Source organism: Mugil cephalus, chromosome 6, assembly GCF_022458985.1.
Source record: "Mugil cephalus isolate CIBA_MC_2020 chromosome 6, CIBA_Mcephalus_1.1, whole genome shotgun sequence".
Taxonomy (NCBI): domain Eukaryota; kingdom Metazoa; phylum Chordata; class Actinopteri; order Mugiliformes; family Mugilidae; genus Mugil; species Mugil cephalus.
This window is the reverse complement of record NC_061775.1, coordinates 22,811,439-22,825,139: the sequence shown is the minus strand read 5'-3', so window position 1 is coordinate 22,825,139 and position 13,701 is coordinate 22,811,439. Positions and strand designations below refer to the sequence as shown.

The window sequence follows — 13,701 nt, the reverse complement described above, 5'->3', positions numbered from 1 at the left end:
GATCTGAAAGACTTGAGTCGGTTTGGTTGTGGTACAAAGTGGTTTCCAATAAAAATATACATGATTTTGCAATGTAAAACTTTAAAGGCCGTTCTCTCAAAATGAGTTTTTCTGCTACTCTGAGCCAGAAATCTCCACTTCAGTAACATTTACACACACCAAACTTTCCTACTAACTACATTCTGCAGGTATTTACAGACGGGATTTTTCATATATCATTCAGAACCTGATTTATATAACATTTTATGCCTTAAAACACAAACAAAAATCGTTTATTTTTTTTGGACTGTTGACAGTATTTTACAATTTATGAAGAATTTTGAACCTCACTTTAGCCATTATTCATATTTCTGTTGTGGAAATGTATGCAAATTAGTGCATATTTAAGTAGATAACTCCTCGTTTGCATATTTAAATATAAATTCACAGAAAACTTCTAATACAAAAAATATTGCATTTATGTTAATAATCAACTGGAGAAGTCTCACAGTGATATCTCTTTTTACCCTATTCACCTGTAGTGTCTCGCCTTAAAGAACGATTTGCAGGTTTGAGGCTAAACTCACCTTCCTGGGTCTCCACCTGTGTGGTGGGCATCACAGTGGCAGTGGGTGTCGGCGTGGGCACAGTAGCAGGGGTGATCATGGGCCTGATGCTGGCTCTCGGAGTGGGCTTGTTCCCCGGGTTGACGGGCTGTTTGCTGGCCGTGGCGACCACAGGCGTTGGCTTAATGTTGGCTGTCGGAGGCTCAGAGGTGCTGGCGCTGATGGAGACGAGGACAAAGATCAACAGCGATTCTACTGGACCGTGACAACATGTTTTTCTGGATGCACCAAGTAAATGTTCTCAGACCGCTGTTCTCTTCCCATGAGATTTAAGATAAAATGAATTTATTTTATTTTATGGGAATAAACTTAGAAACTGTAACAAATGGGGATTGGTCACATCTGGTTAATAATCTGTCATCTTACTAAGGTTTAATTAAAAACAATAAAATGGACTCCTTGGACATTTAATAACACAAATACGACTTTACCTGCCCCTGTCTGCAGCCGGGGTCGTCTTCAGGCTGATCTGCCTCTGTTCTGTGCTCCTCTGCTGCTCCTGCGTCTAAAACAGAGACGCGTTAACAACAAAACCATTCAATGATCAGTTTAGACATCATAAAGTTTAAAACGGAGACAGCTTTCACAAACTACTAAAGACTTATTCTGTTCTAAATGTACTTCAGAGCCAGAATGCTGTCTTTGCCATCACATCTCTTGGGTGTGAGTAAAATGTTTTTTTTTTTAAGGTTTCTGCCGACGTAAAACTTGACAGGAGCTCTCACCTTGCTGGGACCTGCCTCCGGAGGTTCATCCCTCTGCTCTTGTCTCTCCTGCTGACCTCTCAGGTCTCTGAGTTCCCTCTCCTGGCGGCTCAGACGGCCCTCGTACTGAGACTTGAGCGCGCTCACTCGCACCTCCAGCTCCTCGCGCTGCTGCTTCAATTCCTCGTTTTCCTTCTGCAGCTGGTCTTTGGTACCTGGACATTTAAATTATTTAGGCGTGCGATTAAACAAATTAAAACAAAAACAAGCAACACAATAGGATCAAGATGAATATGGGAATCATTCACTTCGAATCTATAAAAATCGGGGGAAATCAGAGGACACCCAACTCACCCATGAGTTGGTTAATTTTCTGCTTGGCACAGACAATAGCCTTCCTCGTTTTGTCATCCTTCTCGGCCATCTGCTGCCTCAGCGACTCCTCCTGAGAGGCCTTCTCCTGCAGCTCCTGTCTCAGCCTGGTGAGCTCCGTCTGAAGCCTGGTCGACTGCTCCTGGGCGTTACGAGCCTCAGTCTCACGCTCCGTGACCACCTGTGATAAATGCACAGCAATGCTCAGATATTGGCTTTTATTTTTTCTCACAAGCTTGTCTATAATTCAGCTAAGATTTTAATGTGAGACTTTTAATCTGACGTGTAACCTTGTTGATGTTCTCCAGCTGCCCTTCCAGCTCTTTGGTCCTCGTTTCAGATTGACTCAGTGAATCTTTGAGGGTTTGCAGTTCCTGAACCGAAGCTTGACGAGCTTCCTCTTCTTGAGATGGGCCTGCAGCGGCATCAGCTACCAGCTGGAGGATCACCGGTATGAAAGGTTAAAGTCAAAACAAATACAAAAGTGCTGTTGCTAATGCACTCAAATGTACACTGAGACTGAAGACTTAAACAGTGAGAGAGACAACCACCTTGTCGTGTTTGACCTTCAGCTCATCGTACTGAGACTTGTAGCGCCGACCAATCTTCTTGACCTGGGCGATAGTTCTCGCCTTCTCCAGGATTTCCTGCCTTTTGGCCTCCACGTCCGTGTTCAGAGTATTCCTCTCCTCAGTTATTTTACTCAAGTTCTCACGCAAGTTCTGTATCTGGCCCTGCAGGGATGTTGTGAGACTGTTTGTCCTTAAGAGAGAAAAGGAGGACAAAGGGGATATGAACGCATGGAAGAAAGAGAACGGACAAGGCTGAATAATATTCTGCTTCATAACATCACTGTTTACCTGGATACGTCTGCTTTAAGTCTGGCGCTCTCCTCAGAGAGCTGCTGGATTCGTTTGAGGTGTCCCTCTTTCTCAGAATGCAGACGCTTGTACTCTTCCGGGTCTGAATCTTTCTGCTGACTCACCAGATGCTAGAAGAGCAAACAGATCACACGTTAGAAACAAAAAAGCTGTAGAACTTTTAACGCAATCTTAAATCTGATGACAGGCATAATGATCCCCTTCATGTAAAGTCCTATTCACATGGTACTAGTTTTACCCGAGGACGTCCTGTGATTTAAATGTTACCTCCTACGTCTGAGTTTCATGTGGCGCATTTGCACGGGATGAACAAACTCTGTGTTTTACTGTCAAAGACAGTTTTAATTACATAACAATATATTTTTAAATTATTTATCTTGGGGAAGAAATCACCAACTATTTAAATCAGCTGCGCCTTTGCCGATGAACACATTAATGAATGATTTAATGATTTCAGCGACATCTCGACTTTTGTGCTCCAACATCAGTTCAAACTTTTAATCATAGCACATCCTTCATGGTTCTTAAGTGACAAGAGGCAGAAAAATAAAAAATAAAAGTCGAGAAATAGTAAAAACTCAGCCGTAAATCACAGAGATGTCGATTCGCACTGGATTAGTTTTTATAACCTCTGTGTCACGAGAACACGGCCTAATCAGCATCAGTGTTTTATGTTCTAGTCTCTGGACTGACCTGAGTGCGAGCTTTCCAGCGCTTGATTTCTTCTTCCAGTAACTTCTTGTCTGCCTGCAGCATGCTGGTTTTCTCACTCAGCTCAGAATTTGCCTGCTGCATTGGCATGATGTCTGACTCCAGCTTTTGCACCTGCAAACACATGAAGGGATGAGCTGGTGCTGAGAGGCAAAAGTAATCAGCTGCAGTAACAGGATAAGCAGTTACAGAGTAAATTAACTATAATTAAACAACAAATCTGCACAACATGTGATTTAACGAAGAGAATATTCGAGAATATTGGACCAAACTCAACCAGTACCACCAACGTATTCTACAATTTAAGACCAATACCTTAGCTTGAGTTTGCTGCAGTTCCATCTCCAACTTGTTCTTCTCGTCCCTCAGGATCTTGTTAGTCTCCATCAGGATGCTCATTGTTTCCGTCTTCTTCATCAGCTCGTCGTGCTGCTCCAGCGTCTTTGCCGTCACCTGAGACGAGATTTACTGGTCACATTCCACATCTTGTATGTTTAAAAACCACCGGTGAAGTTGTATCTACTAAAAACCTGTACCTGCATTCTCTCCCGTGCAGAACTCAAGTTGTCCTGCACCTCCTTCAGCTCTCGTTCCAGGTGCTCCATCCTCAAGCGGTAACGCAAACTCTCCCCCTGGGCAACTTCAAAACGAGACTCGGATATCTCCTTTTCCCGACGGACAAACCTACGACGGAGAACAGAGATGACGGTTGAGCAGTGTAACTCATCACGAGTGGAGACGTCCAACGAAACTCTTTACTAACATGTGAGAGTCCTCAAGTACAAGGACCAAAGAGTTACCTCAGGATCTCAAGAAGCTGGTCTTGAGATTTTCCCTCTTCAGTCAGAGATATGTTCATGGAGCTCTCACTCGCTGTCTGCTGCAGATTGTCGGCCATCTTCCTGCTGATTGTTTGGATCTGCTCGTGGAGGAGCGTGTTCTGCTTTTGCAACTCTTCATAGCGGCTCTCCATCTTGGACATCTCCTCCTGTAGGATCATTTGTAATTAAAATTTTCAAATTGTAATTATTTTTATATTGTTTTTCATATTAATAAACATTATCTTACATAGTGAGGACTTATTTTATTTATGTACACACCAATCCTCAAATCTCCATCCTCCTAAACTGCTCTAACAGACGTCAGTTTTCAGTCTGATTTAGATAAAATGGTTTTTCCCACTTAGCAAAAAATTGTTCCTCTATGAAATGTTTTAAAAGATCATTTAACTGGTGTTTCGTAATATATTGTCTATGTATCTGTTTTGCCGCTCATTGGTAGATATATTGTACATCTTTAATACAGATTATTATTGCTCATGAGTTACCAATTAACATTCACCCACTGACATGTTCTGTTTTTATTTCTACATTATTGTTGTTAGTCACCATTAATTTTTATGTAGTCATATTTTATGATGTTTCGCGCCTTATAACAACATGTCATTGCAATATTAATATATGTTAATAATATTACAAAGTGGTGGCTTCAAATAAGCCCAGCGTGTTTTGTTTTTTTTGCCTCTCCCTGCACCGTTTCATTATTTTATGTGAATTTATGTGCAAAATAAAAAAAAAAAAACACTTCAATCTTCCTGAAAACCAACCTTGAGTATCTTTTCCTGCTCTTCCCAGGAGACTCTGGCCTCCAGCAACTCGGCGCCGACCCTCTGGGACCTCTCCTCCAACTGGTGCCTGAGCTCTGCGGCCTGCAGGACCTGAGCCTTGGCCGCCTGCAGGGCCTCCACGTCCGCCGCATGCAGCATCATCTCCCGCTCATACTTATCTTGAGCTTCAGCTGCCAGCTTAGCCTGGGATGGGAAAGTGTATTTCATGTCAGCCTTGAATATTGGCAGATAATATGACGAGACGCATCTATTCTCCCGATGTAGCAGCCTCTACTTCAAAAAAGATGCAACTACTATTAAAGAGGGATTTTATATGAAACTGATATTTAATCATATATGGTCGATTTTGCAGACAAGCTCATTTTGACGGCACTAAGGAATATTAATCGACTTCCTATCAATTAATATCAAACAAAAATGCGTCAGTTAAATTGCTCCATGTACATTTTTTTTATTTATTTATTATTATAGTGTCTTACCTGTTCCTGGATGTCCTGCATAGCTTGTTGCTGCTGTTTTTCAGCTGCTGCCACTCTCTCCAACGCTGCCTGGTGATCTGTCTGAGCAGCGCTGAGACTCGCCTTTAGATTATTTATCTAATAGACACACAAATCATTTACGTTTCTTGCATGGAAAGTATACATTTATGTACACACAAAGCATATATTGGGTGTTTATCTTTTTGTTATGCAGGGCTGTGTACCTGTTCCTCCAGAGAGGCCAGGGCCGACTTCTTCTGCTCCTCCATGTCTTGCTTTTCCTTCTCTGCTTCCCGGAGCTTTTCTTCCAGCCTGCAGCGCTGCTCCTCAGCCTCCTTCATTCGGGCCTCGATGGACGAGCGCGCCTGCTCTGTTACCTGTTCGAGATAAAACGATTATCTTTAGTTTCCACTTCAACCTCCCAATTTGCCCAAAGGTTTTAAAAGATAAATACTAAAACGCACATGAAAAGTTAGTAATTATTAATGTTTTAACGTTATAACCAATTAAATTCTAGGTGCTTTTTGTATGAAGTTATAAACTACAAACCTTTAATTTATGTATAACCTTGAGTTTATTATTAATTGTACATCAATTTAGAAATTTTGAGGTGGCTTCCAGTTTTTCCTTCATAAATGAAAACACAAAAAGTTTGGGGGGTCGTGTCATGATCGTGCCCTTGACCTGCTTCTCTTTCTCCAGAGACTCCTCCAGGCTCTGGGCCATGGCTCTGTACTGCTCCATGTTGGCCGTGGCCGACCTCAGGCTCTCCGCCAGCTCCTCGGCCCTGGTTTCAGCCAGCTGCAGACGGCCTTGTAGGTCCTCCCGGTCTTGATCTGAACCCTGTAGGCCTGCAAGACAGCGACAGGGCCTCGACGATGAGAAGGTTTTTTTAGGAGGGGACGATGTTTAAGGACAAAACAAAGCCGCTCCACTGTAAATGTGCGGTTTAGGCGTTTCACGGGGCTCTTTTTTAACTGGATCTACCTCATAAACGGTGGCTTTCAAAAGTAGGTCAAGAGACTATAAAAACGGACATTTGTAAAATCTTATTTACTTTTCTACCAAAAAAGTAATCTAGCGTGTAAACGAACATTTTAACGCACGACAATGACACAAATAACGACTTCACGTGACACTGTTAATTATTCGACTTAAAAGGGTGTGTGTGTGCGTGTGCACATGTTTTGCAATTCTTTATACAGTTGTAAGCATTAACGCCAAACCTCTGATGATGGGTGTGGATGGGGAGCTCAGGAGGTGGCGTGCTTCGGCGCTGCCCTGCTGCACCCTCAAGGTTTGGAGCTCCAACTCCGCAGCATTCAGCAGCTCCTTGGTTTTCTGGTGTAAAGCCACCTGAGTATCAAGCTGCCTCTTCGCGTCCATTAACTGGATCTGTGCATGACAAAAAAAAAAAAAGCTATGCTAAAAAATGCTACGGGTTCTTCGTAACCTTTTGACGTCCGTTTTCATCAAGACCAGAGAGTGTCAATAATACTCTCTGGTACTGAATACACCGATCAGGCATAACATTATGACATGATATTGTAAAGTTCTCCCTTGTGCCTTGTGTGTTTTTTTGCTGTTGTCACCTTGATATACGTTTGTGCCTGCTTTAAAAGCAGCAATTGTTGTCTTTGTCTTCGCACAAACTTAGCTCTGCCGACCATTTACGCTGAGGTTACCGTTATTATAATGTTTTAGTTTTTTAACTAATTAAATTATTAAAATATGATGTGCAGCTACACTGTTCAGGCACCAGGTACATGTCTAAGTAATACCAGGTTATACAACAAAGGTTTTCTAGCAGAATGTTTTACTGTCGCAAGAAAAGTCAATGTTATTTACTTCTCTACTCTCGGTGGTCATAATGTTGTGGCTGACTGGTGCACACTGTCATATAACCTACAGTTTTGATGCTTTTAGATGATGGTGGTTTAATTCTTACTTCATGGTTTCTAGTGAGGAGGTGGCGCTGTTCCACTTCATGCTCAAGCCTCTTCTGCAGCTGGGAGATCTCTCGTTCCTGCTTCTCCAGCTGACTGTTCAGACGCTGACGAGTGTCCGTCTCTGAACGCTCAAGGGTGGCCTAGAAGAACAGACAAATCGAAGGTTTCTAACTTTGTTTATACATGTGTGCACGTGGGCGTGTTTCAGGTAGAGGGGCTGATTACCTGAATAGTCTGGAGATTGGACAGCAACAGGTTCTGGTTCTGCTGTTGGCTCTGGATCGACTCCTTCTCTTGACTCAGCCTGGACTCCACCAGCTTCAGCATGTCCCTCTCCTTACGCAGATTCTCAGCACGGCCCTAAACGGCAGGATGAGAGCAGTGTAACATCTCAGCTGTGATGATGAATTTAAGACACAAACGGCACAGTGAACGATGGATCAAACACAAACCTCTGCCGTGCTGGCTTTCTCCTTGGCTGCTTTCAGATCCTCGTTCAGGGTGTGGATGGTCTGCTCGAGCTTCTGCGTGGCTGTGGTCATCTTCTGTCCTTTCTCTCTTAGGGATGCGATCTCTTTCCTGTAGCCTTCGACGTTGTCCTGCAGCATCTCATACCTGAAATCGCAGTCATTTATTTTTTTTTTAGACCAACTCTCTCCTTTGTAAAAACATTGTAAAAATGACGTGAGTAATAATGGTTACCTCTTGGAGGCAAACTCCAGCTGAGTGGATATCTTAGCATTCTGGGAGCGGAGGTTGGAGAGTTGCTCCTGGAGCTTCTCGTTCTGCCCGGTCATTGCTTTATCACTCTCCATGCGCTCCTTCTTATAGGTGGAGAACACTTCCTGCAACTGCACACAGACATTTTATTCAGTTTCATAGTGTTAGTGTGATACTTCAGTCTACAGTCCAATGAAACCTGGGAATACACCTGTAACGGGGCTTTTAAGGTGCTGCGGGACCTCGACTCAGTAACTCACCTTCCACTTTCTGATTCACTTTCAACAATCGCGACTGAAACCTTTGCTGAAATTTAGGCTGAATTTCGCTGAACACAAGTCATAAAAATGTCTGCACCTCCAAACCTCCTCAGTTAACTGCCTATAATTCAATACTCTCTAGAAAACTAAATTTTCTGATGATTGTTTAAAAAGGTACATATGTTATTTAGTTTCAAACCTATAAAGGTAGTAAAAAAAAAAAAAAGGTTTACAGTGACATTACATCGGCTGTATTGGAAGCAAACTAATCTTTAAATGTAGGGACACCGCCATCTGGTGGTGAAATAAAATAGATATTCATTTGCAGTCGGTGCATTTGCTGTTCTACATGTCATTTCTCAGAGACTCAGGTGGCTATAAATCAAATTATGCTGCTCTTGTGTGTCACATGTGGCTCGTGTGGTGCTCACCTGTCGCAAAGCTGCCTTGGCCTCCAGTGCTTCGGCTGAATCTGTGGCCATGGAGACGAGTGCAGTCGGTGTTCCCGTGGTGGGAGTGGTAGCGGGCGAACGTCGAGGAGTGGAAGTCAGCGCAAACTCATCGGGCGGGGTACCTTAAAAAAGATGAACAATCAGGATATCATCAGACACACAGGTATCATTTGAGACAAGTCTTGAATCTTAGAAACTCCCGATAACGGTGCTTTGTAAAGGGGTAAATGCGCGTGTGTTGTACCTTGCTGTGGGAAGCTGACTCCAGTTGCCTGAGCCAGTAGCACACGGTACATGTCCCTCTGCCTCACGATGGACTCGGTCAACTTTATCTGCTGCCCGCGTTGCTCCTTCAGAGACTCCAGCTCTGTCAGGGCTTTCTCCAAACTCTGCTCCAGCTCCCCTCGCCTGAGAAGGTTCACAGGATTCATGAAATATACATTTTAGGCTGGAATGATTGATTAGCAAATTTTAGCTTTTATTTTTGGTGTAGCAAGACGTTTATTGCTTTGTGGATGAGATAAGAGAAAAGGAAATGAAATGAGAACACATTGGAACATACTTGCTGCCAGTGGCCTCAAACTCCTCTTTCTCCTGGGCCTCACTCAGCTCCCTGAGGGCCACAAGGAGACGCTGGTTCTGCTTCTGAAGCTCTTCCACGCTGCGGAAGGTCACCAGGTGTTGGCTGATCACCTCTGACGTGCTGCTGACGTCGGCTGAGCTCACCTCCTCATCGTGAACGACGTGGTTTCCACGAGCTTCTTCCAGCTCGATCAGCAACACACGCACCTAGGGGGGAAAAAAAAGATAAATAGAAAGATATTTTATCATTTTCTTGCTTATCTTTTAAAAATAAAAGACAAAAATTAACCTGGGATAAAGAGCATGAACCTACCTGCTGTGCCATGTCTCCCAGCTGTAGCTCACACCTCTGACTGTCCCGTTCCAGGACAGAGGAACGCTTGTTGGCCTCATCGGCCTCGCTCTGCAGACGGTGCACCTCCTGTGAGCAAATTTGTTAGGTTAACCGTTGTCACTTGACAAAAGAAAAACTACTGCATGTACCAAAGCATTTAGCTTTTATTACACACCTTAACTGCCTGCTCCAACTTGGCAGAGAGACTGGCCACTGACTTCTGCATGCGCTCATGCTCGTCCCTTTGCCGTTTGAGGATGGGGGCTTTTGCTTCCACTTCCTGCACGATGTCGTCAAGATACTTGTTGACTCGTTTGTTCTCCAGTCGCTCCAACTGAAGCTGCTCCTGGCTCTCCACATATGCCGTGTACAGCTGAACGCACACATGAAAAGAAACATGAGCAACTGTCACTGGTAGTTCAACGCAAAGAAATTAGAATAAATAAGACATGAACTACTTGTGTAAAACTACATAGATATATTTCCAGTTTTTACGTTTTGTGTCTTGAAACTGAGCTGCACATACCTCAGTCAGTTTCATATTTGGTTTAATCTTGGACACAGCAGCCGCTGTGGGAGACATGGTTGTTATTTGCTCCTCTGTAAGCAGAGATGTTGTACCAACAGGGCCTGGGGGGAAAACAAAAAATACCATAGATCATTTAGGGACAATCCTAGGATGGCTTGGTGTAAACTTACTTTAAATTCAAGATTTACTTTAAAACGTCCCCAATTTAATCCAGTGTCACAAAGATAAAAACAAGATTACTCACCTCTCAGTTTAGAGCTTGACAGAAGGTCATTGGCGTTGTCCAGTTCTTTCTCAAGGCTCTGGATCCGCTCCTTTAACTCACTAACGGTTTTGTCTGTGGCGCCATTTATTTCCTGCACCTTCTCTTCAAGAGCCTTGTTTGCTGTGGCAGAAGGAGAAAATGGAAGAATGAAGCACATTGAGACTCTTTTTTTTTTCTCGGGATACAAGTCATGAACTAAATAAGAATGGGAAGTTTGTATCAGTAAAGATCATTGCGAGGTAGCAACGTACTTTCTCCTGCATCTTTGAGCAGTTTATGTAGCTCCTCCACCGCCCGACTCAGCTCTTCACTTTTGGCCTCAGAATCTGCTGCTGCTCCCTGCAGGAATAAAAGGTTAGTGGTGGAAAAACACTGACAAAGAAACTTAACAACTAAATGCAGAGAGTAGAGGTTAAGTCAAAGGAAACAAAAAGCTTGACAGTAAAACGTCAGATGTTGGTTCGCAGAAGGACAAGTGTGTAGCATAAATCTGTTACCACACATGAGCTACTAAAACTCTACCTTTGTCTAAATGAATCAGTCAGACTAAGATATGCTCTAATTGCATATTCTGAAATTGGGAAATAGTGAAAAACCACCTATTTTAATTGGAGTTAGTGTTATTTTTTGTTTAGCTCATGCATCGTTGGTCATTTCAATTCTGCATTGTGTTGCTGTTGTGTCAGAACTGACAATAATGTTGACTTGACTTATGATGGTACAAGTACCTCATCACACAGCTTGTTTTCATACATCTACATACCTTGTATAAGTTGGAAAGCTTAATGTTGGCATTTAACTCATTTCTGAACTTCTCCTCCATGGCAGCGTGTTGTTCCTTGGCCTAAGATAAGAAAACAAGAAGCCATTCAATCAAATTAATACACAAGTCCAATTATAGTTATTTGATTGTAAACATGACAAAAAAAAAGTGCAAAGGGGGAAATACACATACTTCTTTCAGTTTGCTGATCATGTCCTCATTTTGTTTCTGGAAGTGTTCATTGGAGGTTTTCAAACTGGCCACTTGATCCTGGAGCTTGTTCAACTGGAATCACAACAACATTAGACAGTAAATCATCTAAAACTGAAGGTCTTTACATTACTTAAAAACGAGCACAGCTGCCAAAAGTCAAGGCACGTTGAACTCCAGACTTCGTGCATGTGAATGACGATCATGTTAAATTAATCAGATTTATTAATTAGATTTTTAATACTGTCACAATAATGTTTTAGATGTAAATAAAAACTTGCCTCATCTTCTTTATTCTCCAAGGTGCATTTCAGCTCCAGGATCTCGTTACCCTTCTGGCGGGACAGGGACAGCATCTCTTCAGTCTTGGCCTTCAGCTCCTCATTGAGCCACGATGTCTGGCCGTGTAGCAGCTCTTTTTCTTGTTCCATTCGCGTCTCCTTGTACTGGAACAGCAGTACTTTGGTCAGTAATTGTCTTTCAAACGAATATGTGCAGCAGAACAAAATATCCACTTACAATTTCACCTCCTTTTCATATAACGCTCGTGTTAAGATATATAAATAACATGAAACTACAGCTATAACTCACCTTAATGTTGACTTCAGCTGCTTCAAGCTTATCCAACTTCATCTGCAGAGCCAGCTTAGAGGTGTTGACTTCCACCAACTTATCATTGAGTTGCCTCAAATCATCTTTTGGAGCAGTCAAAATGAAATTAGTGTTATTTATGTACATCATGAGACATTTTGGAGTTTAAAAAAAAAAAAAAAAGATGTCCATTTTAATCAATCTACGAGTACCATTCAAATGTTCCACTTCCAAGGATCTCCTCTCTAGTGTCCGCACTAGTTCTCGCTTTTCTCCCTCCAGTTCCTCTTTGGCTTTTGAGAGCAAAGCCTGAATAAATGGAGAACTTTAATCACAGATTGCTAGCACAGCTATACAGTAAGCACAATTTCTGGGTTAGACCTGAAGCACTATATAAGTAACAATTAATTCAACCAAGTTTGATCAGCCAAGTTTGACCTCATGCATTTGTTTTACTACTAGCTTTCAGTCAGCTATTAAGCATAATAGTCTACACTGGATTATTTTCGAAGTCTATTGTGCACATTAACCATCTTTCGCATTGTTTTTCCATGCAGCAGTACTTTATGGCAGGTATGTTGGCAGAAGACATTTATTTTGTATTAATAATTGACTATGTATTGCTAATTACAAAGCATTGTGGGAAATGTATTTTCTGTCATGAATGCAAAGTTTACACTTTAATCCAGAAGCTAAGCGATCTGTTCTCATTCAGAGCACAGTGAATTCACCTTTATCAAACATTTAAACTGCGTTTTAGACTGAAACAAATGCTCCATGTGTGTCGTCTATTCTCTTAACCTTTGACTAGAGACTAGAAACAAACTCCCTCAATCACAGATGGTGGAAAATGAAACAGAAATTAAACTGATATCTCCTTTTTGTTACCTGCTCCGATGACACCTTCTCCTGAGCAGATTCATATTCTCTGTTCTTCTCGCGTACACCTTTGAGTTCCTCTCCTAAAGGAAAGATTTAGTCACAGTCATTACGGTGAAGTAATACACACCAATTAAGCTGAGTGAAGTTAAATCTGTGTAACACTTACTGAGTTTGGCAAACTCTTCTTTGAGATTATGCTGTTCTTGCGTTTGGGACAGAAGATCCTCCTGGCATTGGGAAAGTTGTTTAACTTTCTCGAAAAACTGTTGCTCTGCAGGATGAAAGTAAAAAAAAAAAAAAACACGGGAGCGAAATATGGTTAAACAGATCAAATACAAGCGTCACTTTCTGATCAAAACTAGCAGTTAGCTCTGGAGGTTAGCATGCTAGCATCCGTTAGCTTCATATCGTGGTTATTGATAAACCGTTTTATCTAACATTAACGACAGGAAACATTCCTAAAGCCGTTGGCAGACAAATTAAACATTAATCTATACGAGGCCTCCATATTAGTCCACTCAAAGCAAAGTTATTAAGCATAACTTTGCCCCAAACATGCAGGCATGGTGTGCCAAGCCTAACTTTTTAGCATGATAGCGCCGCAATATAGTCACATTACGGGGAATAACGTACCGCTGTCAACACGAAATTGTTCTTGTTGCGCTTTCAACGAGTCGATTTCGTACTGCTGATCCGACAGAATTTTCTCGAGTTTGTTTTGAATTGTTTTTGGTAGCTTGGATATCTCCGAACCGTCCAACTCCTGCAGCAGCAGTGCCGCCATT

The 13,701-nt window shown here is 42.3% G+C and overlaps 1 protein-coding gene across 1 annotated transcript in view; it reads right to left on the bottom strand.

Annotated features, from left to right (window-relative positions):
- Positions 1 to 13,701, bottom strand: part of tprb (translocated promoter region b, nuclear basket protein) — a 25,080-nt gene extending 11,379 nt beyond the window's left edge. The window contains exons 1-36 of the mRNA XM_047587104.1: positions 13,550 to 13,701; positions 13,083 to 13,187; positions 12,923 to 12,996; positions 12,247 to 12,343; positions 12,035 to 12,138; positions 11,725 to 11,889; positions 11,426 to 11,518; positions 11,234 to 11,314; positions 10,722 to 10,809; positions 10,450 to 10,590; positions 10,203 to 10,306; positions 9,852 to 10,049; positions 9,656 to 9,763; positions 9,323 to 9,549; positions 9,005 to 9,168; positions 8,740 to 8,882; positions 8,031 to 8,179; positions 7,781 to 7,943; positions 7,554 to 7,688; positions 7,328 to 7,468; positions 6,606 to 6,774; positions 6,064 to 6,230; positions 5,604 to 5,756; positions 5,380 to 5,496; positions 4,880 to 5,083; positions 4,074 to 4,261; positions 3,810 to 3,957; positions 3,589 to 3,726; positions 3,256 to 3,387; positions 2,542 to 2,672; positions 2,233 to 2,443; positions 1,972 to 2,118; positions 1,664 to 1,862; positions 1,331 to 1,524; positions 1,037 to 1,110; positions 567 to 763 (exon numbers count right to left, since the gene is read on the bottom strand). Coding sequence (XP_047443060.1) covers positions 567 to 763; positions 1,037 to 1,110; positions 1,331 to 1,524; positions 1,664 to 1,862; positions 1,972 to 2,118; positions 2,233 to 2,443; positions 2,542 to 2,672; positions 3,256 to 3,387; positions 3,589 to 3,726; positions 3,810 to 3,957; positions 4,074 to 4,261; positions 4,880 to 5,083; positions 5,380 to 5,496; positions 5,604 to 5,756; positions 6,064 to 6,230; positions 6,606 to 6,774; positions 7,328 to 7,468; positions 7,554 to 7,688; positions 7,781 to 7,943; positions 8,031 to 8,179; positions 8,740 to 8,882; positions 9,005 to 9,168; positions 9,323 to 9,549; positions 9,656 to 9,763; positions 9,852 to 10,049; positions 10,203 to 10,306; positions 10,450 to 10,590; positions 10,722 to 10,809; positions 11,234 to 11,314; positions 11,426 to 11,518; positions 11,725 to 11,889; positions 12,035 to 12,138; positions 12,247 to 12,343; positions 12,923 to 12,996; positions 13,083 to 13,187; positions 13,550 to 13,700 — 5,200 coding nt within the window. The 5' untranslated portion in view covers position 13,701. The remainder of the gene's footprint in view (positions 1 to 566; positions 764 to 1,036; positions 1,111 to 1,330; positions 1,525 to 1,663; positions 1,863 to 1,971; positions 2,119 to 2,232; positions 2,444 to 2,541; positions 2,673 to 3,255; positions 3,388 to 3,588; positions 3,727 to 3,809; positions 3,958 to 4,073; positions 4,262 to 4,879; positions 5,084 to 5,379; positions 5,497 to 5,603; positions 5,757 to 6,063; positions 6,231 to 6,605; positions 6,775 to 7,327; positions 7,469 to 7,553; positions 7,689 to 7,780; positions 7,944 to 8,030; positions 8,180 to 8,739; positions 8,883 to 9,004; positions 9,169 to 9,322; positions 9,550 to 9,655; positions 9,764 to 9,851; positions 10,050 to 10,202; positions 10,307 to 10,449; positions 10,591 to 10,721; positions 10,810 to 11,233; positions 11,315 to 11,425; positions 11,519 to 11,724; positions 11,890 to 12,034; positions 12,139 to 12,246; positions 12,344 to 12,922; positions 12,997 to 13,082; positions 13,188 to 13,549) is intronic.